This window comes from Sinohyriopsis cumingii, chromosome 1, assembly GCF_028554795.1.
Source record: "Sinohyriopsis cumingii isolate HCF-2022 chromosome 1, ASM2855479v2, whole genome shotgun sequence".
Classification (NCBI taxonomy): Eukaryota; Metazoa; Mollusca; class Bivalvia; order Unionida; family Unionidae; genus Sinohyriopsis; species Sinohyriopsis cumingii.
This window is the reverse complement of record NC_142961.1, coordinates 127,100,114-127,125,579: the sequence shown is the minus strand read 5'-3', so window position 1 is coordinate 127,125,579 and position 25,466 is coordinate 127,100,114. Positions and strand designations below refer to the sequence as shown.

The 25,466-nt window shown below is 35.7% G+C and overlaps 1 protein-coding gene across 6 annotated transcripts in view; it reads right to left on the bottom strand.

Annotated features, from left to right (window-relative positions):
* Positions 1-1,811: 1,811 nt before the first annotated feature.
* Positions 1,812-25,466, bottom strand: part of LOC149807835 (prostaglandin E2 receptor EP2 subtype-like) — a 178,256-nt gene continuing 154,601 nt past the window's right edge. For 4 of the 6 annotated variants that reach the window (XM_089971290.1, XM_089971260.1, XM_089971279.1 and 1 more), the window contains exons 2-3: positions 11,091-12,080; positions 1,812-10,118 (exon numbers count right to left, since the gene is read on the bottom strand). In XM_089971290.1, the coding sequence (XP_089827416.1) occupies positions 9,447-10,118; positions 11,091-12,044 (1,626 nt within the window). In that variant the 5' untranslated portion in view covers positions 12,045-12,080 and the 3' untranslated portion in view covers positions 1,812-9,446. Of the gene's footprint in view, positions 10,119-11,090; positions 12,081-22,313; positions 22,432-25,466 lie in introns of all 6 variants that reach the window. The other 2 variants (XM_089971243.1, XM_089971252.1) reach the window with 1 other exon arrangement.

Below are 25,466 nucleotides of genomic sequence, written 5' to 3'. Positions count from 1 at the left end.
TCTTTCTGCCTCTGTTTAAAATCCTCGACGTATGGTAAGGACGGAGAATGTCGTGAAGGTGCTGGTACCAGAACAAATTCTTGTAAAGAGAGAAAATCCAATAAATCTCAATTAAAATCGTTCTCTTCTGGAAATAAGACTGTGTTTGCTTCTGCAGCCGCTGCAATGCAATCACTCCTCGTCTCCACATCCGGTGCACGTCAAGTTATTGTCTTGTTAGTTTATGTCATGTTCTAACTCATGTTCCATCTCTATGGCATTGATTCACTGCGCACAGACGCCAGCGCACCTATATAGAGAATGTGATATCACAGGTAGATCTCTTCGGATTGGAAGACTAACTCCGCACTGTGACTAAATTTTAGAACGCGTGTTAGGATTGGTGAATGGCCTCAATCCTTTTCCACTATAAATAACCGCGGTTCATTTAATTTCCTTCACCTGTTCTCATCACAAGGCGAGGACTATCGTAGAATCGCCTACCTTCTTATCGTCGATGCTGTTCAGTCTGAACTTTCCCATGTATGTCAAATCATCATGGGCAATTACTCAGGTCACAGAGACGGCCCTTTGGAAACAAAGAACCTATGTGGAGAGGTAAGGCTGTCTGAAGAGAGTCTTAATCTACGGTCCAGTGGTCAGACCAAGATTGAGGAAAAGAAGATCCGTGTAATGCCCTCTGTGTTAATTGAATGATGTTAACAAAAACCAAAGGCCCTTTTCAGGGCCACCCACTTGCCTGGAAAAGATTTCCTCTCTTGCGTAAAAAATAGTGTAGTCAATTTTTTCTGTGTGATAGATTTATGTTTATCATATGTCTGTGTCTCTGTCTATGTCTCTAACCATGTCTCTAACCATGTCTCGAGTAACTCGTATTCAGGTCAGTCCCCTTTGCAACACTGTTCCACCCCTTTTGAGGTCAGCCACTTGCAACATTGTTGCCAGTGTTCAGTACCGTCATATCACCCATGTTCAATTCATATAGACTAATCCGTTCCCTATGTTATATTACCCTTGACCCTAGACAGACCCATCCATTTTAAGGTCCCATAGACCCTTATAGTGCAAACGACCAAATTGAACACTAAGACGCCATAGACCCTATTTCACCCCCATTCACTACTGATAATTAATTCTACTTGAATTGGTGACTATGCATGAGCCCATAATTAAATTTTACACTAAATAGTAAATATTTAGTGAAGCTATAATTATTGAATTTTGCACTGAATTTTAAAAAAAAGAAGTAATAACTCTTAATCATGTTCTAAGTGATGAATTATCAAAGTTTGTTTGCTTGTTTCCATACTTCAATATTATGTATCTTTTTATAAAGTATCAATTGTTAAAGGTGACAGATATCTATTCTTTTTTCAGATTAGAAATGCATGCAGTTGACGCCTCAGGTTATATAGAACACGTGACCAAACGCTACTTTAACTAAATGTAATAAGTGCTAGACGGTTATTGGTTAAACGGTGTATTCACTATTACATTAATATAACAAGACGGTTATTGTTGTGTGTTTGCTGATTATATAAATAGTAATAGTGCTAGATGGTTACTGTTAAATCACAACTACTACATGGTTGTTGTTAAATCTATAAGTTTTATGATTACATAAATATAGCAAGTACTAGACCGTTATTGTTGTGAGTTTACTTATTACATAATTATAACAAGTACCTGACGGTTATTTTCAAAACTGGTATGCAATATACTGTCTAACCAGTAAATAAGTTTTCCTGAAAAATGTGTGTAATTCAAAATTCAAGAAAAGATTCATTCTAAGTCAAAGAATAGCACACATATTTCTAAAGGAAGTTTATTAGAAACGTTTTGCACATTATATAGACAGCAATGCACAAATAAAATTATCTTTTTGCAGCTGATACATTTTCTTTTAACTAATTCTCTAAATTTGCTTAATAGCCTATATTTACTACTATGACAATGAAACATCCGGGATATAATGTGTGCTTACATAACTTTACATAAAATAACAGATGTCGTTATGGCTCAACGATTTGTAGGTCAATAAAAAAAAATTTCCAGCATCAGCAACATGTTGAAATAAACTAGCTGAAACTTTCCTGTTGAAACAGTCATGTAAAGTTTTGCAAACATAACGGTTTTTCTGTTTTATTTGTTTGTCTTGTTTATGTTTTGTATTTGTCTCTGATGAGTCCTATATATTCTGAGTACCGCTCTGGTTCACCGGTGCCGTAAATTGCGCAGAATGGTTAATCAAAATACAACCATCACAAATTAACATGGCGGGCATCGGTCACAATGACTGTAGACATGGGTCACAAACACGGTGGGCATGGCTCACAATCACTGTAGACATGGCTCACAAACACGGTGAACATGGTTCATTCATAAACTTTGAAGGATTAAAATTTTTCATTTCCAATAACGAAAGTTCAGTTTTAGCAGTCACCTATAAACATAATTAACAAATATTGCTATAGAGTTTTCCTGACAACATATATGGACGATGAATTGTTTGATTCCTCCAGCAAGAGATGAAATCTGATTTAATAAACAAGATTTGAAATATCACAAATAAACAAAACATGAAAAATACAAGATTTGCCTGGGACTTATCATCTCATCATATCAACTTTTGAACGACGCATTGATCATTTACAGTTTAGTATAGACGATCTGACTGTCAAATAAAAAATATTCAAAATCTATGTAATTTATTACGCACAGACATGAAATGCCTAACCTTAATGAAAATGATAATGTAATATCGCGGCAAACATTGCCTTTTGTAAACTAAATATACAAACAGTTTACATAAAAGATATAACTCGATACATCATTTTCTAACTCCCGTCGATGAAACAGAGATCAAAACCAATGTCTAAGGAAGGTAAACATACATTTGGCTCCTAGCAACAGTCTATTAACAACCAGGGGAATGTGAATATGGTTTTAAAAGCAACGATAAGGTGAATGTAGTCATAACTTCAAGCACTAATAGCCTAAATAAATCTATCATACATTTTTTAAATTGCTGATGTTACACTATGGAAAACTCTTACATATGCTTAACTGGGTTTCAATTATTATTTTTATTCTTCTTTAATTTTTGTATTTAGATTTAAACTTTCAAGCCAATTATTTTGAATACAGAAAATAGTTATAGCACTAATTTTGGTTTGTATGATAAAATGTGTTTTTAAAATAACATTATGACACAAAACGGAAACAAAGTCACAAATAAATATTGAATCAAAGCGGTATGTGTAAATATTGGTATAGGCAGAGATTGTATTCAAACGACCGAGAAAAAAACAAACAACACATTTTCAACTGTAATTGTAGGGGGCATGAATTTTTCATACACGTATCAACTGTCTATGCAGCTGTCAAGCTTTGCTCCTAAATATTAAAACTTAACGAATCAAGAAAAAGATTAATTTTTTTAAATTGTTTCACATAAATCGAGAATATATCTTCTGAAGTGGTCCCTAATGTTTAAGATAGCTCACATGAAATGCCCACGTCTTTCGAAATTCTCAAAAGACAACTGGAGTGTCAACGTTTTTCAAATAAACCGTTCTCTTTTAGAAAATACTGCCGGTGACAAAACTAATTAACATGGTACAACTGTTGAGGATGCAGCTGGGCATAACCATGGACGAACAAACTCGGCAGGATTCAAATGAAGAACAGGTGGAAATAAATATTCATGACATTGTAAAACTACATTGATGAGAAAGTTTCGGACAGAGTTAAGACGTATTCATTAACCCTTGGATTCTGAATAATTTTCAACATCTTTTACATATGACTGACAAATTGTTAAAGCTACTTTAAAAATCCAACACACACACACACACACACACACCACCGCCTTTTTCTTAGGGAATATAAACATTGCTTTATATTCGCACATGCATTATGATACTTTTTAAAACAATATGAAATGAATTCTCAAGGAACATGACATCAGTTTGACACTGATAAGACTTAGTTTCTTTTTAAATATTTAGATGCATTTGAATTCAGATTTTTATACAGAAATATAACATTGACTCGCAAGGAGCGTGCTGTATCAAGAGCTATATTTGAAACTTGGAAGAGTAACTCGTTTGACGCTTATTGCCCGGAGATGAAACATTTATTAATTTTGTACTTTTTCTATATTTAACATTAATTTCTGTACAGTTTGAGTGGTTTTGGGGACATTAATCATTCTTAATTCTAAAAAATAATTATGCAATTTTCCGACGGCTGTTTACATGACGTGCTAACTGGCAATTGTGTTCGATGAGAATGAACCGAAAACTGATGTGTGAATAATAAACACATATTGAAAACATTGATTAAATTGTCACGAGTGTAGATGTATTAGCTTTATATTGGAAATGGTGATACAGTTTCCATGTACTTTTAGGTGTACTTTTTGTATCAGAGCATTCTCAGTGTGCAATAAAATGGAACATACCAGATATTACAAACGTCATTTACTGAAATTAAATTTTTAAAGATTTCTTCAACAAATGTATTTTTGAGATACGTTTTAGAAATGACTTTTAGGCAAGCAATTTATTTTCTAATAATTTCTGCCAGTGTGTATTGTAAAAGAAATGATGTAGACAGCTTCCATGTAACCATAATTTTGACCGCTTTTAAACGAAACTGTTATACTTGGATTACAAAAAGCGTCTTCTCAGTCCGAATGTTTATTCAAGAAATGTGTGCATTATTAATAACAGTTAGGACTTTTGTGTACAAGGACGGAAATGACCTTTCGATTGGGAAACACTATCCGACGTTACCAGATACAAACTTCAGATCAGAAGAGATTTAAGTCTCTTAAGAAATGAAAAATTCTCTTACATCGACAAGCCAGGACCATCGTCAAGTCAGGACCGTCGTACGATGTAATTGCAAGAATTTCAATTACTCCCACCGTCTCACTTCGAACTCAATTGTTAGATGCGGAAAAAGTAGCACTAGCTACCAATCATTCAGACAGGTGACAAGACACAGCTGACTTCATAGTTTGACTTACCTTAGGCATTGGTACCAGGTTCAATGCCAAATATTGACTTACCTTAAGTATTGGTACCAACTACAATGCCAAAAATGTACATTATATAGGTCTTGGTACGGACTACAATGCCCAAAATTGACTTACCATAGGTCTTGGTACCGACTACAGTGCCAACGATTGTCTTACCATAGGTCTTGGTACTGGCTACAGTGCCATAGATTGACTTACCTTAGGCCTAGGTAAGGACTACAAAGCCAAAGAATGACTTGCCACAGGTCTTGATACAGACTGCAATGTCAAATATTGACATACCTTAGGTCTTGGTACGGATTACAAAGCCAAAGATTGACTTACCATAGGTCTTGGTACCGACTTACATCAGGTATTGGTACTGGCTACAGTGCCAAAGATTGACTTATCTTAGGTTTTGGTAACGACTACAATGCCAACGGTTGACTTACTTTAGGTCTTGGTACTAGCTACAATGCCATGGGTTGACTTATCATAGGTCTTGGTACCGACTACAATGCCAAAAATTGATTTACCATAGGTCTTGGTACTGGCTATAATGCCATCGGCTGACTTGCCATATGTCTACCGGCGACAATGCCATAGGTAGATTTACTTCAGGTCTTGGTACTGGCTACAATGCCTTAGGTTGACTTACCATAAATATTGGTACCGGCTACAATGCCATCGGTTGACTTGCCATAGGTCTTGGTACCGGCTACAATGGCATAGGTAGACTTACCTCAGGTATTAGTACTGGGTTTTAATGTCTTAGGTTGACTTACCATAGGTATTGGTACCGGCTGCAATCATATAGGTAGACTTAACTCAGGTCCTGGTACTGGCTACAGTGCCTCTGGTTGACTTACCATAGATATTGGTACCGGCTACAATGCCATCGGTTGACTCGCCATAGGTGTTGATACCGGCTAAAATGCCATAGCTAGACTTACCTCAGGTTTTGGTACTGGCTACAGTGCCATAGATTGACTTACATTAGGCCTTGGTAAGGACTGCAAAGCCTAAAATTGATTTACCACAGATCTTAATACCGACTACAATGCCAAATATTGACTTACCTTAGGTCTTTGTACTGGCTACAGTGCCAAAGATTTACTTACCATAGGTCATGGTACCGACTACAGTGACAAAGATTTACTTACATCAGGTATTGGTATTGGCTACAGTGCCAAAGATTGACTTATCTTAGGTTTTGGTAATGACTACATTGCGAACGATTGACTTACTTTAGGTTTTGGTACTAGCTACAATGCCATGGGTTGACTTACCTCAGGTCTTGGTACTGGCTACAGTGCCATAGATTGACTTACCTTAGGCTTTGGTAAGGACTACAAAGCCTAAGATTGATTTACCACAGGTCTTAATACCGACTGCAATGCCATAGATTGACTTACCTTAGGTCTTGGTACCGACTACAGTGCCAAAGATTGACTTGCTATAGGTCTTGGTACGGATTACAAAGCCAAAGATTGAGTTACGATATGTCTTGATTCCGACTACAATGACAAAGATTGACTTACATCAGGTATTGGTACTGGCTAAAGTGCCAAAGATTGACTTACCTTAGGTTTGGTACCGACTACAATGTCAACGATTGACTTACGTTAGGTCCTCGTACTGGCTACAATGCCATCGGTTGACTTACCATAGGTCTTGGTACCGACTACAATGCCATCGGTTGACGTACCATAGGCCTTGGTACCGACTACAGTGCCCATAGTGACTTACCATAGGTCTTGGTACCGGCTACAATGCCAAAAATTGACTTACCGTAGGTCTTGGAATCGACTACAATTCCAAAGATTTAGAACAGAATATGAGGACAAGAACTGGAAACTAAATATCTGTCCTAGCTTAAAGGTGAAGATTTCCAGGATTTTGGTCCATTTATTATAAACAATAATTTGTAAATTTTAATGAAATATTAAGGATACTAAAATAGCACCACTCCTCACACGTACTAGGAGGTCAGTGTACTAATGCCTCCACAAATGTATGTATATACACACACACACACACACACACACACATATATATATATATATATATATATATATATATATATATATATATATATATATATATATATATATATATATATATCGGGTGAAATGATAAAAAAAATAAATGATTCTGTGTTGCATTTGAACTTAAGTGTGTAATACAAATGCAACACACATAACGGTTCATGATAGGAGGAGACTGATGCCTGCAAAAATAACTTTCAATTGTCTACACAAATTATTTTAAGTCTAAATGTAACTATGCTTTAAATAATAGTTCCTCTGTCATACACGCTGAATACTAATGAATTAAAGGGCACATTTTTAAACTCTTATTTTACAGATCACCAATACACTATTGGCATTTTTGTCAACAAAAGTCATATCGCGATATATTTCTCATTCATGAATGCAAAACAACTACCATAGGTTGTTAATTATTTTCATTCCGGGGAAAAATAAACTAATTCTTGACCAATCTCATTTAATATCGAAACATCCTTGCGTACTAATGTACTAATCAGTCAGGTCATGATGAACACAATTAATAGACGCAGACTCGGACTAAAGGTATATCACACACACACACACACACACGCGCCTTTTAAACCCTTTCGGGGAAAACGAAAACGTTTCACCGGGATATAATTCATCTGGTAGATATTGTAGTTTTTGGCATTACATGGCGTTGATCTTCGCCATATTTGCTTTTCTTACTATGGCCATAACATGTAATTAGGTCAAAACATTTCGGTTCTGTACAGAGTATTTGTTTTGTTGATGTATTTTGCTTCTTTGAACCTGTCAATAAATTTAATGTAGATCAAAAGACAAAACAACGTTCCGTGAAATACTATACACTGCACTTGAAGCACGCCGGACACCTGCATTTATATTCGTGTGACGTAACATATGTAAATGACGCTGATGTAACAATGTCGGAGAGGAGAACCGCTATGTTACTGCGCAAGGAGCATACTGTAAAATCCGGGCACTCTTAGGATACGCTTTGACTGATAGCAAGGCCAACTTAAAGATGTTTGCAGATTCAATTCTCTCTCATATTCATCGGTTTTGAGGCAGTTCCATCGTTTTAAAGATGGCCAAGAATCCATGGAAAATGAACCCCGTTATGACCGTCGCCAGTGATTGATGAGTGACAGGTGGCTGCTGTGACAGGGGCAACTGATAAAAATGATCGATGCACAGAGAACACTGTTCTATTATCACGGGTTTTAATTGGTCAGCTGTTTCTAGTATCCTGAAGAATTATTTGATACTTTAACAAAATTGTGCAAGATGTGTCCCACATATATTGACGGCTGACTAAAACATATTTGGCTTAAAATTGCCATGTAGCTACTCATCAAATGTGAAAAGAGTGACTAGAGACGATTAAATGAAATTGTCACAGATGATAAAACGAAGACAGTTTTTGGAACCCGATTTAACAGATTGGATTGGACAAAACAAGCAGAGACCAAACATATCTCGATATAGTCTAACAGTGAGAAGAGTTTCATAAGCGTCATTTTTCGATGCAGAAGGTAGCTGTGTCTGGCTCTTCTTTTCCTAATGGATATTTTAAGCCGCCAAAGGTTTGCTAAAAGCTGTGGAACCTACCAAACCACCCGTCCGCGCACCGGTACACGAGACATCCATCTTCTCCATGACAACGTACCATAAATCAGCCGTCGTGACAGACTTCCTGAAGGAGCACAACATCCAGACTTTGCCACTTCCTCCACACAACCCTGATTAAGGTCCAAATGATTTTGCCCGAATCCCGTTCAAAAATAATTCGCTGAAAGGCGTATGATTTGAAAACCGGTATGAGACTAGAAGTGCAGTTTTCCAGTGAATGAATATAATGATAAATACTTTTATAAAATGGCGTTTACTGGTTGGATAATCAGACTGAGAAAGTATGTAGTGCATGTACTTTCAGATGATGCATTTACGCACCGTCAACTATTAAAAACGTGTGTTGTACAGCGTGCAAATATTCATAACTTCTTAAATGCCCCTCATATATGTGTAATGTAGACGTATATTTATCCGACTTTCGTCTCTTATAATATCTAGCACCTGTGCATATGCAATGGCATGCTTATATTTCACTGAAATACCGACCAATTCCTTGATGAACGCCTAATCTGTATCAACTTTTAACTCAGACGATCCAGCCCACGTCAATTTAGTTTTAGCTGCGTGGCTGTCACGGAAGATACTGGATCCTGCAAATAATGTAAGGAAAGGTCTAGTGATCTACTGAAAGTTCGAACAGATGCCGAATGGGTCTATTTCCTTGTAATCATACATTGTGTCCAAGCAGGTAAAGAATGTATCATGGTACATGTGCACCGTCACAGCAAACGTATCTTTTTAAAATTATTTCAAGCATAATGTTGGCTGTCCTCACTGAAGTCGGTACATATTGTACTAGAATTAACTGGCAGACTGGTCGTTCTATCCTGACTACGTAGCCTTGGAGTCATAGAATATGATCCTTTGCGACACATGCTCAACAGGGATTTTTTCTTTAATGGTTGAGACGTATGGGATTTGCCCTGAAAGATGTCTTTTTGGTAACCATCACTCATATTGCGCATCAACCGCGGTCGCCTTTCAGCAGCGTGATCAGCTGAGAGAGAACGCCTATAGCGCGATCTCTTATCTAATTCAGGTCCCGCCTCAACTTCGTTATAAATCAACTTCACCGTGCTGCACGTGCTGGAATCATCACTATGGTTCTCTTCTGGAATGGATTCAGTGACGATACTGATTTTCATTTTTGGATCATATGGCCGAAGTTCGTGTAGTTCGCTTGTGATCATCCCACTTGTGCCCATTATTTTATTTTTCTTATCAGTTCTTGAAGGAGACTGATATTTTCCTTTGTTGGTAATAAAGTTCTTAACAAATCTAAACGCCTTCATTATCATAGCCTTCCGGAGTAGAATGTATAACCACGGATCAAGAATCTGGTTGATTCCCGCCATTCGGACGCCGATCAGATCAGTAGTGTAATTGATCTTACCGGTTATCTGGTTGATCAGAATATTTATCTGAAATTAGAAACGAGATCACTTTTTAACTGCTCTCAAATACAATTTGATTAAAATTCTATATCAATGGCGGAATGGACACCGATGGGAGGTCATGTTCTGCTGACCTTTTCATTCACTAAGCTAGGATTTTCTTACAGTTAAGAATGTGAAAAACGTCATTTTAATAATAACTCTCCCTAACACGAAGTGAAACACTTTATATGTTTGGTCAAGAAATCAAATGGCGCCAAAATGGCATTAGAGCATGAACATATAATGATGACTATCAGATCCGCAAGTGTGTTGAGGGTAGGTACAAATATTTTAAATCATATCTGACCAACGGATGTATCTGTTCGACAATTGGAGAAATACGTCAGCTCTTATTTATATTGTTCCTGACAATTAAATAAAATAAGATGATATATTTTGCATAAATATTCTTGACATTTTAACTTTAATCATATCATTCATTCCTACGAGAATATTACAGTATTTTATTTTCTTAAACAATTTATTTCGGTTGCTCTCCATAAATTCATTCACTCCAATATACAAGTTTCCATTATTATTTGGCAATTTGAAAGCTCAAATTAGATTGGTACACAGCAAATGGTTCCATCGAAAACAATGACGGTCATGACAAACACCCAATTTGCTCATTATCAGCAGAGTGGGAAAGCCGTTGAAGACACGATAACAGACGATAAAATCCATGAGGTTGAGAAACATTTAATTTTGGGTGTATGAGTCAAATAGCTAGAACTTAATAAGAAATAGGAGTATAATAAAACTCATGACCAATCGATAATTGATAGCTGTATTTTAACGAGTGGTGTTCTTAACTCCTTTTATGTGTTTATCTGCTCAGATAGTCAAAAAAGACACCAGAATGGATTTCTAAGTGTCTTTTGTCGGGATGTCATAACCTACTTTATCACTGAAATAAGATATATTCAGTCATGAAAGAGATAACGTAATAAAACTTACGTTTAGCGGCATCCAGCATGTGCTAAAGACGATTGTGATCGCACAAAGGAACCAAACCATTTGGGTCTCAGCCTCGACCTTTAGCTTCGATTTGGGTTTTACGCTTTCTCTCCGTTCTATAGAAGGGGAGTTGTTAATTTTTCGAACTTTCTTCATTTTAATTAAAGTAAATATTACAGCTGCGTTGCAAGCAACTATAAAGACAATGACGAGTATATTACATATGGCATATATGTAGGCATAAGCAATGTCCATGGTACTCTCTCGATGGAAATTTAGGAAACACCATGATCCTGGAAATTGATGCTCAAAACTTCCGAAACCTATCAAAGGCAACGAACAATACACAAGAACAAATATCCAACAGATTATAATTGTAATTTGTGCCTTTCGGCGAGTCACAGCTCTGGCGTAGAAATACGTAAAACGGAGAGCAAGTAGCCTTTCAAGAGCCATTGTACATACAAGTAATGGAGTAATCATTCCAAAGGCTACCATCATGAATGCATGGTACTTGCATAAGGGTTCTCCTCCAATCCATTTCAAATTATTTGCGTACATAATAATGGCAATCGGACTCACGAGTATCTGACCAGTCAAATCTGTCCATGCTAATCCAGCTAGAAGTGTGTAGAAGACTGTTCGGCGAACTTCTTTGGTTGCCGTATATAAAACTATTAAAGCGATGATATTTCCGAGAATCCCAAACGACATCATTAACACTGGTGTGGAGACGCTTAATCCGAGTGCGCCTTTGTTGCACATGGAAGAGTTAGAATTTTGTGGATCACTACACAAATCATCTATTGAAGGTTTCTCCTTCATTGTGCTGGAATCGTTCACAAAATTGTTAATACTTGCTGTTGTATGCTCAACAAGAACACGGTTGTCTACTGAAAACAGCACTTCGCTGGTCATGCTCACATTGACGAAACTTGATGGATATGGATCCATGGTGACGTTGGAGAAAGGGCGTTAACAGTCTTGTATCTGAAAGAAGTAAAAGGAACAAAATGTATTTAATGAACTTGACAAGCTCAGCCTTGTAGTAGAGCGATGCGGGAAAGCTATATATGCTACCTCACACGTGACCTTTATCCTGACTCGTGGACTTTTTAGCGCGCATAGTGCACACAAAGTAGCAAACACATCTTGATCTTTATCATCACTTAAACATTCTTACACATTAATCCAGATAAACAATAATTGCAAAATGTCTACCTACTAAAACAAGCACGAACTGATCTTGATACATGCGCATCTTTTTTACTGCAAATTCGAATCGGAAAAGCCGTTGCTGTGAACGTTAATTTTTAAAAGAATGCTTGCTCTCATTATAATTTCTGAGGGGCAAATCAATTCTAGATCAAATCTGAATCGAGAACTATTAAATTAGTTTTGTATATCTCTATTGATCTTATTGATAAAAGTAGACTTTATTTTCTTCCAAGTTCATATTTATATGATTGCGCAAGATGTTTGCAGTACACATTTTGGGCATGGCCATTGCCATTGTCACCACTATTCTTTGAAAGTTTAAAGTGTAAACCTGGCTTATTATGCTCTATCTAAGGTAAGGAAATTTTCAATGGATGTTTTTGCTATTTGAAAGTTACAACACTATTCATAATAGGCCGTTTTTACGTCGACCCTCATATTAATCATGTAGGCAAGGAAAGAACTGTATCCCAGTCAATTCATAGAAGACCATCACTTAAGCTATGGGAGAAGCTACGATACAAATAAGAAAATATTACAAGCTTTTTAACATGCAGCTGTTTCAGACTAGTCGTATATATTTTTTTATCTCCTGCGCCAACGGAAACATTACATTTTTACTGCAGTGACATTTCGCTTTTAGGTTATAGTGTATGTCATTAGATACAAATAATACAATAGAACGAAGTCCGCTTACTATTTGCCGGTACGACCCGTGAACTGTCCTTACTTATTCCGTCGACATCGCACTGTATAGTAGACGTTACATTTCCACGTTGTGGTCATTTGGCAGAAAACATTGTGTATACTCAGATTATTGAGTTAATGTGTAATATATGTACGTAACACCTGTTGAGGCTGGTCATACTGTTAATGTGTAATATATGTAGGTATCACCTGTTGAGGCTGGTCATACTGTTAATGTGTAATATATGTACGTATCACCTGTTGAGGCTGGTCATACTGTTAATGTGTAATATATGTACGTATCACCTGTTGAGGTTGGTCATTCCGTTTATGTGTAATATAGATACGTATCACTTGCTGAGATTTGTTGTTGTTGTTGTTGTTGTTATAGGATTTAACGCCATTATTCAGCACAAGATAATCTATACATGGCGGCCGGTATTACTGGTGGAGGAAGAACCAAGGAAAACCCTGGAAAGAACCACCGACCCACGAGAAGCTGCCGGCAAGCTTTCTCACATATCCACATTGACAGAGCCCGAGACTTGAACCCACGCAGACAGAGGTGAGATTGCAGTGATCCGTAACGGAGAGCGCTTTAGACCACTTGGGGTCCCTGGGATTTGTCGTTCGATATTGTTTAACACAGTACGTATCACTTATTGAGGTTGCTCATTCAGTTAATGTTTAACATAGGTACGTATCACTTGTCGAGGTTGGTCATTCGGTTGTTGTTTAACTTCGGTACATATTACTTGTCGAAGTTGGTGATTCAGTTAAAGTGTAATATAGGTACTTAATCACTTCGTCGTTCGGTCAATGTTTAGCAAAGTTCCGTATCAGTAATTGAGGTTGGTCATTTGGTTCATGTTTAACATAGGTACGTATCATTTGGTGAGGATGGTGATTGGCCTTGAAAATCTCTCTCTCTCTCTCTCTCTCTCTCTGCAATATGCTGTGCTCAAACCCATGAGTGGCAAGGTTTGCTTGGAGTACAGCTACCTATCCGCACAATCAATGACGGATTAAGGCATTTTAGGGCCTTAAGCACTGAAAACGGTTTTGTGCCCCCCGCCCCCCCCCCCCCATAAAATGTGAAACTGAGGGGAAGAAAAACCAATATCAAAATCTTAAAAGGTGGGAAAATATCAGTGTTCCCATCATTCGAAATCAACATATTCGTATATGCAGATGGAAATGGTCATATATAATTCATTCAATTTCATCATCGACAATTAATATTTTATTTTTTCTGGTGCCCTTTTTGGGCTGATGTTCTAAGCACGTGCTTAGTGTGCTTAATGGGAAATCCGGCACTGCAGACAATGCGGAACGATAGTAATAAAAACTGATGGATTCATGAGATTTTAGCACGATAATTTAATTAACAAGAATTTGTCCTTGAAAATAACATGTACGTTGTTACTAATATATGGTCTTAAACTAAGTAACAAAATATAGCAAAAACCAACAATTTGTTTTTAAAACTTCAACAAATAATTATTTCCCCAGAATACAAAATGAAAATTTAAAAAGAAATTACAGTATTGTAAATTAAATCACAAATAGTCTTAAACGAGTCCAAATGTATAAAGTTCCAACTAAAATACAGTTGTACTTCAAATAGTTTCTAATAACGAATATGTTGATTTCCATGTAATCTCGAACGGGGTGATGTGCCAATAATGAAATTTGATGAAGTGAGAACATTATTTGTGATATATCTCAATAATACAATCCAAAAATGTTCTTGTCTGAATTCACTATAATTCTAAATTTGTGATACTGTCCAAGAATATTAATGATGAGCACTTTGTATTTCCAGCGAAGAATAAGTTAATAAATTACTCCGTCCAAGTGAAAAAATGAACACAACACTAAGACCGATTCTACTTTAAGATGCTAAGGCAAGAATGTGTAATTTGTCAGGAAAACAACATTATATAAAAAGCTAACACAAAAAAGTATAACCAGGATGAGGGTGAAATATTAATTTCTAGAACAAATCAAGTTGTCAACAAGATATTGTATATTACTGAAATTATAATAAATAACATGAGAAACATCAGGTGCATCAGGGTTTTCATGGGGAAACTCCATGGTCCAAGACTCAGATTAAGATAAACGTGTTTACCTCCACTGATAATGATGCCAACATTTAAGCTATACTCACAGAGACATATTAGCCATGTGTTATGTTATTCACAACATCGATGGACCTTGTCATGTACCCAGTGACCTTGATTCAGGTACAAAATGCAAAATTATATAACATATAATCATTAAGAAAGCCAACACAAAATACAAATTGAATACAAATTAAATATACATAACAACGCTTATGTTTATTAAGATAGAAAAAAAAAACATTTCAAAGTATTGACCATTTTGTTTTGTTTCACATTAATTAAACCTACGATTCTATTCATTTTCCATTTCATTCAGGAGCAATTTGTCTTCTGAAAATAAACTTGCTTTCGAATTCCATTATAATTGCAAACGTCTTTTCTGTTGATCATCCCGATTGAAATAGAATCAATAACTTGGAAAGGCCACATGCAGTCTCATAGCAAATGTCACGCAATATCTACGAGAAGAAACATTAGAGACATGCTTTCATTTTTTTTAATTCTGGCCTCTCCACTTTAAAACTTAACTAAACATATCGATTTATGAATTTTACTATATACGCGAAAATTTGAATCAAAATAAACAAGTGTGGAGTTTTGATTGGTCAGATTATTTTTCTAGTGAGATGAGGAGTCAATAAAATTTAGGACATAGGGGCCTGGAGACCGTTCTGGACCTGAAACATTGAAAGGTCCTTCCACTAAGAACAGCTCGCAATGAGGTAACCGATATTATCCGTGCTTCCCTGGAATGCACTGGATGAACTATGTAGAGTCAGAAGGAGTATGGTGTATTTCATGCAATTTACCACCCACCCACCATGCCCAATTAAAGGTTATAATTAAGACTAGTTTACGCTACAAGGCAGATCCTACTAAACTGACATGTAGGAAAATAATGTGTTTTTCAGCAATTAAATATCACAACGTGTGAGTGCAACGCGTTCTTTTGCGTATTGCATGACAACTTGAAATAATTTACCAATCTACGATAACTGGTCACCGTTTCAATTTGTTCATTGCAATAAAACCATGTAAACAAACGCGAAAATAATATCAAAAGAACCTCAGGGAAAAACTAAAAATATGCATCAAAACAAAAACAGTATTACACTGGATGAAACAAGTAGTGACGTTAACAAATTATTACGATTTAATAATATCTGCTGGCTTGAGGGCAGTTCAAATATGTTATCATTCATATCCAATCGATTTTTCCTATAGTGCAGCGGATTAAGTAGAGACCATTCCGATCGCGCTCGGACAGTCCTTGACATTTTCCATCAAGTCGAAAAAGAAATTTCCGATTTAATTTGCCGCTATTGAAAACTACATTGACATAGTTTGGTGACCAAGGAAACCAAATCGCAATCGGAACATTATCGGTATTTTCTGCCACACTATATGTGCTGCAGTCCTCCAAAGAATAAACATCAAACCCATCAAATGTATACATTCGTACAACTACATCTGAGGTTAATTCTCAACTTGACGAAAATGGCCAGGCAATGTTTAGATTGGTTCTGATTGGTTCGATTTCGACCTCTGTGGGGATATCATCGGCTCTTTCCATAAAAGTTGAATAACTTCGACCCTATGAAACAAACTCGAAAGTACTAGTAGTTATGATTCGTACAATAGGTAAGCTTTTGGTCAATGGATTTCAGATCAAGCATGCTTATAATGGGCTCTCACAATTGGTAGACGTTTGATCAATGGATTTCATATCAGGATTGCTAAGAATGGGCCCTCACAAATAAATATGTGTTGATGATGAAAACGTTTTTGGACGTTTAACCAATTAAAACGAAATAAATCCAATTTTAATTTGTATGGCATTTCTGTAACCTTTGAATGAAAAGAAAATGTAGAAATCATTTAGTTTCCACAGCTTAAGTTGATAGTAGTGAAGCTACGTCATCGAATAGTTATGGCGTAAATGTTGTTGTTTTTTTTTTTTTTTTTTTTTTTTTTTTTAATAACGTAATTATAACCATTGGCTTGTGAACATTTAAAAATATCCCTGATTTACATACATTCAAGGTCTACTTCAAGTACGTGGCTAAAAGACCAAGGACATTGCAGCTGGTAATGACACCAACTCTAATTAGAACTGAAAGATTAAAATACCAATCCAAATAAACATTCATATTCCCCGCAGTAGGTTTAGCTCCCTTTACAACTCAGATAATGCCACTACCCCAACAAGTTAAAATCTCCTAAAGCTATCAGACAGATGTTTACACGATTTGACCTTGCTTTAGAAAGAAGTGGGCAAGGTACATCGAAAATTGAATGTTGAAGCTAGCGTAGTTGGGACTGTCATTGAAATGTATCGATCTTTTTGTAGAAAAATACTATTTTATATTTTTTTCTAAAATGATATTTCAAAGCAAGGCAGACTATGGAGGCTAACGGATTGTGTAGGCAGTGGCGTTACTTATGACGTCATATAGAGAATAATTGCAATGCCAGTAGCTGGTACAGGAAAGTAACATTTCCATTGGTCACATTCTTACCACGTGATCAAAATGAATTGCGTTCATTTCTGTATGAACTGTAAGGAGAACTACTTTTCTAAGAATACCCACTTCTATAAATAGAGTCACGTGTACAGCATAATATAAACACTGCTAGTGAAGGCAGACACGAAGTAAGCAATAAAGGAAAAGAACATTCTTACAATTTAAACAAAAAGAATTAAATCTTAAAGACTAAAGCAACCGATATTTCTCATCTTTTATGAATAAAATCATTCTTTCTTTGGGGAAATTTGTTAAAAATATGGATAAAAATGTTTGAAAGTGAGCTAGGTCAAGGTCACCAGTATACGGTATTTATAGCTATCCAACGCTGAAACTGATATGTCAGAATTTGGAGATTTTTCGCTAACTTTGTCTTATCAGATAGATTATATGCAGGAAGATATTGAAAATTTTGACCCATCCCTTTTTGACGAGCCTTTTGAAGTGGAAGAATCACAAATTGAGTTACCATTTAGTTTGAATGAACCAACACCAGTCACGTTCCCATTTGATAACAAGGATGACCACAAACCAAAACGCTTCAAATCACTTAAAGAGGAAGATCTCTTAAACATATCTGAACAGCGGTACTCAAAGTCTACGAAGAAAAATACTCAATGGGGCTACAACACTTTCGCAGGTAGATTTATTCATTCATTTAATAATCATAATAAATTAACAACAACAACAACAACAACAATAATAATAATAATAATAATAATAATAATAATTAGTAGTATATTGGACTGTTCATCAATGTAAGCTTAAAGTAACGTTGCTTGATACTTAATTTGCTCTTATTTATTATTTTCTTAAATTATGTTATGAAAAGGCATTATTTTGTTAATTTTTATGCAAAAAGAAACAACAAAAAATAATTATAAATCATTCGTCATTTTTTTTTATAAAAATGAGACTTAACTTTCTCTGCAGTGAATAAGGTGTACTTTATCTTTAAAGTAATACTTGTGACAGCCTAAAAATGTAACCAATCTTTTATATAATAGTAACTAATAATAAAAAAATGAAGAGAAGATATGCATGAATGATTCTTCCCAAAGATCTAAATATTTTAAATGTTAAAAAATTAGATACTACCAAGCTGAAAAACATGAATTTCAGAATGGTGCAAAGAGAAGAATATTGAGATTGATCTGAAGTCAGCTGAGTTTTCACATTTGGCCCATTAAATGTTAGCCATATTTTATGCCGAAGCAGCCCCCAAGGTCACCGAAACAAGAAAGAGGATGCTCCCTGAAGCCCAAGCTGAGGAATACCATAAAAACACATTAAAAAATGTCTGTGCTGCTATTAATCGCTACATGCAGGTTGAATGTGGTCGTCAAATCAATATTGTTACAGACCCTGAGTTAAGAAAAGCAAATGACATGTTAAATGGAAAATTAAAGTTTAACACAAAGAATGGTTTATCAAGATCAACTCAACACAAGCCCATTATTCCTCCATCAGACATGTATGCAATCAATAAGTACCTGATGCAAGATAACCCTATCACACTCAGATACAGGATTTGGTTATATCTGTCCATCCACTATGTTACTCGTGGATTAGAATTTCACAGTCAATTAACACCCAACAGTCTTGAAATCAGGTGTGATGAAACAGGGGCTGAATATGTCATTCTGACCCATCAAACTATACAAAAAAATCATCAGGGAGACTTAAATGCTAAGGAGGAAAATTCTGACAAGAGAATGTATGCAACTGGTGGTCAAAACTGCCAAGTCAGGTCAGTAAAATACTACCTCACACGCATTAATCCAAAAGCTGAATCATTATTTTGTCACACTGATAAAAATGCTTTTGAAAATCCCAAATTGTGTCAAATATGGTACACAACAAGATGTGTTGGAAAGAGACAATTTAGCTGTTTTATGCCTGACATATGCAAAAATGCCCATATATCTGCAAGATATACTGCTCACTCTCTTCGTGCCACAGCTCTGAATGCAATGACAGATGCCAACCTTCCAGCTAGGCACATTATGTCTTTGTCTGACCACTCCAATGAACTATCATTGAAACCATACACAAGGCCCAGCACTCAACATAAACAACAGATGAGCAACATTCTTTCCAATGTATGTTCAAATGTAGCCTTGTCTGCTCAAGACTCTTCAGCAATGCTATCTCATGCAAATGTAAATGTTCAAATGACCCCTACAAACTCAAGCGGTACTAAGCAAGCAAATGTTAAAATGACCACTACAAACTCTAGCAGTACAAATCAAGTAAATGTTAGCACTGAATCTGCTCAAAATCATCTACAAGCACTGTCACATAGTACAATGAACTCTATGACAGGTTTCATTACACAATCAACCTGTCATTTCAATAACTGCACATTCCAGTTTAGTTCCAACTAAAATGAGTAAGTGCAAACAAGTTAAGGAAATACATGATTTTCAAGTTAAGTGCCCCATCTCAACTATCAAGGCTAGAATAATAATTTACAAAACATCATGTACAACTCCTGGTTTTTATTATATGGCAATTTTCAATGAATAATTATAGACAAATTAAGAAAATGCATAACAAATAGTTAGATACAAGTACAAATATCAAAGTAGTAAATACATGAATGTGTCATACAATTTTTCATTTTTATAGTGATATTGCTGTATTGTAATTATTGTTACACTATACTTAGAAAAGTGTGTAAACAATAAACACAAAATTCAACAAATTAAATTATCTTGCTGTTCTGAACCCTTGAGTTAAAAAGTCATAGCTTCTTCCACAAGGAGCATTCTATATCAGCATTTGCCTCAGTCTGCATCTGTCCTTTTGTGTGTCTATTTTCAACAATGATGTCAGACATTTGATGAGAGGGATCAGGTTATAAACCATTGTCACTAATCAAATCATAATAATAACTTAAGGGATAAAATAAATACTCAGTTATATTAGATATGTGTGTGTGTGTATGTCTGAACTAACAAAACTGATCACAGACTTTATATAACCTAACATCATACACATAAATGTATTAGTCTATCTTGTTTATAAACACGAAAATAGGTTTTGAATAGCGAAATTAGATCACTCATGTGCCAGAACAGTGATGAATCTGCCAAATCACATTCAGTCAGTCTACGAATGCATACATTCTTACAGCCATGACATCGTGACTTTAAATATTGAGCTCTCACTTTGAATAAACGTGTCCATTAAGGCAAAATATAAAAATCATGGCAGCATTGTTATAATTCCTTACATGGGCTATCATTGGTTGAAGGACTGGTATTATGATGACCTTGTTACGATCAAGCAGGACAAGCCTAACTGCTATAAATAGCTACGTAACAGAAAAACCCCAAACATGTATTACTACGCTCAATTAAGATTTATATTTTTTAATGATGCAAACAAAATAACATAAAAAATAATTAAAATTTCAATTATAAGAGTTTAACGTTGTTTTTTCTGAGTTCATCGTGGTATAAACTGTCAGTTGCCGACTCACACAGCTTACATAACGCCCTTCGGGCGTTATTTGCCGTGTGAGTCGGCAACTGACAGTTTATACCACGATGAACTCAGAAAAAACAACGTTAAACTCTTAAACAAATTCCACCCAAATTGTAGTATATGATACTTATCTCATTGTCCCAGTTAAAACGAAACTTTTACGTTTCCACCACATTCGATTTCTATTTTAAAAATTCTGAATATATGTATTCCACCAAGCTGTGCTCATACCGGGAATCTTCCTACAAAAGAAGAATAGCTTCGCTGACCACTGCATCACACTTACGGTACTAGTGCGACGGAAATCTATCGACCACCGTCTTTGAAAACGATGGGAAATATTATATTAATTACCTGCCATGCACCACGCCAATGTGATGCTACCAACCAATCCCTGATGATTTAGAGGGTAGTTTCCCACCAATTACTGGCATATGACATTGGCTTGCCAATGAAGGTCACTGCCAGCCAAAGGAATAACTTTATTTTATTGCCGTGAAAGGATTTTTCCTCCTAATTTTATTTAGCTGTGAATATAGTTTTTCATTTATTCCCTTTAAAATTAATTTCATGTAGATCAAAGTTGTTGTTCTGTAGTATAGTGTTCTGTGTTTCCCTGTCTATTTAAAGCTGGGTGTAAGACGATTGGGTGAGTAAGTTGACATCACATTTTAAACTGTTTTCGAATGCATAACACTAGAGCAACGATTATATAGATAAGTAGCGGTTGTATTGGTTTCATGAAGTTGTCCGGTACAAGCTAGCGCTAGATACACAGTTTCGTTTGACACGCTTCCGATATCTTCCACGAGATGCAAAGAAGTCGATTCACTGCTGGATTTGGCAGCTGTTTGCTAATGCATTTTTGTCATTCGGGCATGACCTCCAGTGGAACTGCTTCAGATGCTTACAGTGTAGATATGCCTTGGAATTTAATTTTAATCAGATTGCCTTCTCTGAATGTGTGATCTTATCTCAAACTGAATGAAACTTTCTCAGGTTGCAAGGAATTTGATTATAAGCAACGACATCAAAGAAAATGCAAGCAGATAAGATACAAAGTATGTTCCCTCTATCATGTTATCCTGACATGTTGGCAGCAGGAAATCAAAGAATTATTTGTAATTTGCCATAAAATATAAGATCCAAACACCGGTCGGCAGCCAACTTACTTAATTTAACAGGATATCAATTTTGTTCATCTTTTATTCTTTCAAGCGGTTCCTCATCATCATCATTGATGCTCTTCGGTGATTTAAGAAGGATATCCATTATGACAATAGGACAGTGCTTGCAAAAATAAAGAAAAATAATAAAGAAAGTAATCAATTTGTACAAAGACGAGCGGTACATACATGGTCATATATGAATCCAACACCGTAAAAATGCATATACAGCAAAATATATAAAGAAGCAACAATCGCCTACTTAAAAATTTTGTCATTGCTTTTGTCACTGGCTAGTCGTTGACAATCAAAATATGAAGTTCAAATCTACCGGGGAAAATGTGAATAGAGATATAAAATTGTACTAGACACTTTTGGCTAAGTTTATTTGGCTATCATTTAGACGTACTTACTGAGACACCTAACACTGACACAGAAAATTACATTTACCATCAAATAAATACTAAATAAAATCAGTAACTAAATTGTCAAATGGATGCATTAAATGTGATACCTTAATGGTTAGCAACAGGGATTTTTACCAGCAGATCTTAACGAGATATCCGCACTTTCGTGAATCTATTACGAATGGTCACCAAGTCAAGTAGATGACAAGAGCGCTTACATTAGATCCTGGATGCAGCTCCTAGGAGATTGCGGTCAAAAATTACAAAAACAAGTTCAGTTGGTTTGATTGAAGAGCTGTCCAATAGCAGAATTCAGCAGAACAATACATCGCTTTGGAATATCTCGGTCATCTTATCATTTTATGCAATTATTCAAACTTTTGATATGCATCTACATGGCAAGCCATTTTTAAAAATTATCTTGACTGATATTTCGGTCAGAAATATACTAAAGTCTCCTTATAATTAAATTTTCTGACTTTATCAGCTATGTAATGGACCAGTGATGTGTGAATGCATGATTTTATGTTTCTTTGTTATTGTCCGTCTGTCTTCTTAGTTTCAGAAACGCAAACTGAATACTAATTGTAACACTTTTAAGAACTTCCAGAGTAGAAGAATCATCACACTAGATATGTTTTTTACGTGATAGATATAATGCAAAGGCATGTCTTTTCGATTTGGTGAGCAAACGAGGTTTGGTCATTAGAAATTACGTAATTTATTTACATCCAACGTTGTATAAATCATCAATTATTACAGCCTGTAATCTTGGACGTGTTCACTTGTCATGCCGTCCAGCAATTCCGAACTTGATAAAACACTCGGCATACAATATTGTACGGCATACACCTGCTAGAATAGCAATGAAAACCATTTATTCTCCTGTTCAATTACTAAGAGGTCATGAATATGTCAGCTGTATTAAATATAAGGACCATTATATTGCAATAAAACAATATCTTATTCTAAATAGCTGTATATTACACTAGATTTAGCTCTATTTGTCCCCGTCAGTACGATTCACTACATAAAATGGAAAAAAAGCTCTTCTATGTCAGCAATTAAATCAATTATATATCGATGTATTTTTGTTTTTCTGTTTCAACAAAATAATCGAGAGTAGCAAGGAATATGTAAGATCTGCAGAAGTTAAACCGGACTAAAACAAACGAAGCCAGAAATTCATTGATGTCTGTGTTTGTACATACCGTATAGGTAGTACGAGGGTATTAAACTAAAATTTTAAAGTATGATAGACCAGAAAGACAGTAAAAGCATTGGACCTGCTATGTTTGTCTGTATCACCATCTCGTGCAGGGATAAAAAGTTCCTTTACAACACCATCCTAACTATTTAACCGGACAAAGTCAGACTGGATTATGGTAATAAAATGTTGTCTCCTTGGATTTAAAAGGTTTTTATATTTTGCATATAGAATACAGACCGAGTGGTGTAGGCATAAGCCATAGGGATACAGAACCAAAGCACTGTTTGGAAATTCGGCAGAGTTGAAGAAATCTTTTTTTATTATAAAGTACGAGATTGATTGCCCGATAAAATCCATAAATACGTCATTAAATCTAAATAATGCACTTTGTCCGATAGGAAATACGACATTAAGACTGAATGATGAGATGTGACAGATAGGATATACGACATTAGGTCTGAATGATGAGATGTGTCAGATAGGATATACGACATTAGGTCTGAATGATGAGATGTGTAAGATGGGATATACGACAGTAGGTCTAAATGATGAGATGTGGCAGATAGGCTATTCAACATAGCATCTGTGAATAGTAATGGCTTCAGTACAAAGTAGGTTTAAAGCTATTATTTATTTTGTGTCAAAACTCACAAATAATTGTATCAACACTTATTGTATGCATATACGTCATCGTTTTAGGAGTTCAAGTCTTAATGGTCCCGCACTCTAAATCTATTTCATCCATATTTTGATTCCGACCTAATGCTTCATTTCCGGACTCATTCAACAGGACCTTATGTTGAAGTGAATTCATATTTTTTCGCCACTGACCACTTTTCGAACCAGTGACCTCGGGCTCTGAGTCCCTATGCTTTACGCGTACACGAAGCGGTCCCTGTACATTATGCAACATTTATTCACCTGTAAAATTCAGGCGGACAACATGTTATTACTGCACTCCAGTCTGACGGGTTTAGTAAATATTTATTTCTTATTTTAGGATTGTCGTTGCTGGAGGCAGGGTGTCCCGAGGGAACAGCGTATCACTCACGACACGAGACTATGATGCTATGATATATGTGTGGTGTTGCCATATTTAATACTGATGTTCAAAATGTACAAGAGTCCTGTTAATGCAGGAAGATTTTTATTGGATATTTTAAGTTTTTGTATCCCTTTACTTGATCTACAAATAGACATATATTACTGTCTTGTTTAGTCTGCTTGAATCTTGTTTGAATGGCACCATTCTCTCACATTTCTTACTATTAATTGGTACAGTAACTCAGTCCAATCGCGTGAACATTTCGAAGGTAATGATTCAAATGCTTTGTAAAAGATATAAAACATAAACATAGACGTACAGGTAAACGTACGTTCCTCTGAAAAGCAAATGTTTTTTCTTTCAAAGTTTGCTCAGCAGCAAACAATTGTAAACAATATATTTTTGGTATTTGATTAACATAGTTGCATCTCATCGAACAATATTAATCAAGTGAACACAATTGCTGGGGAAAAAAAACAACACAGTAATAACAAAAA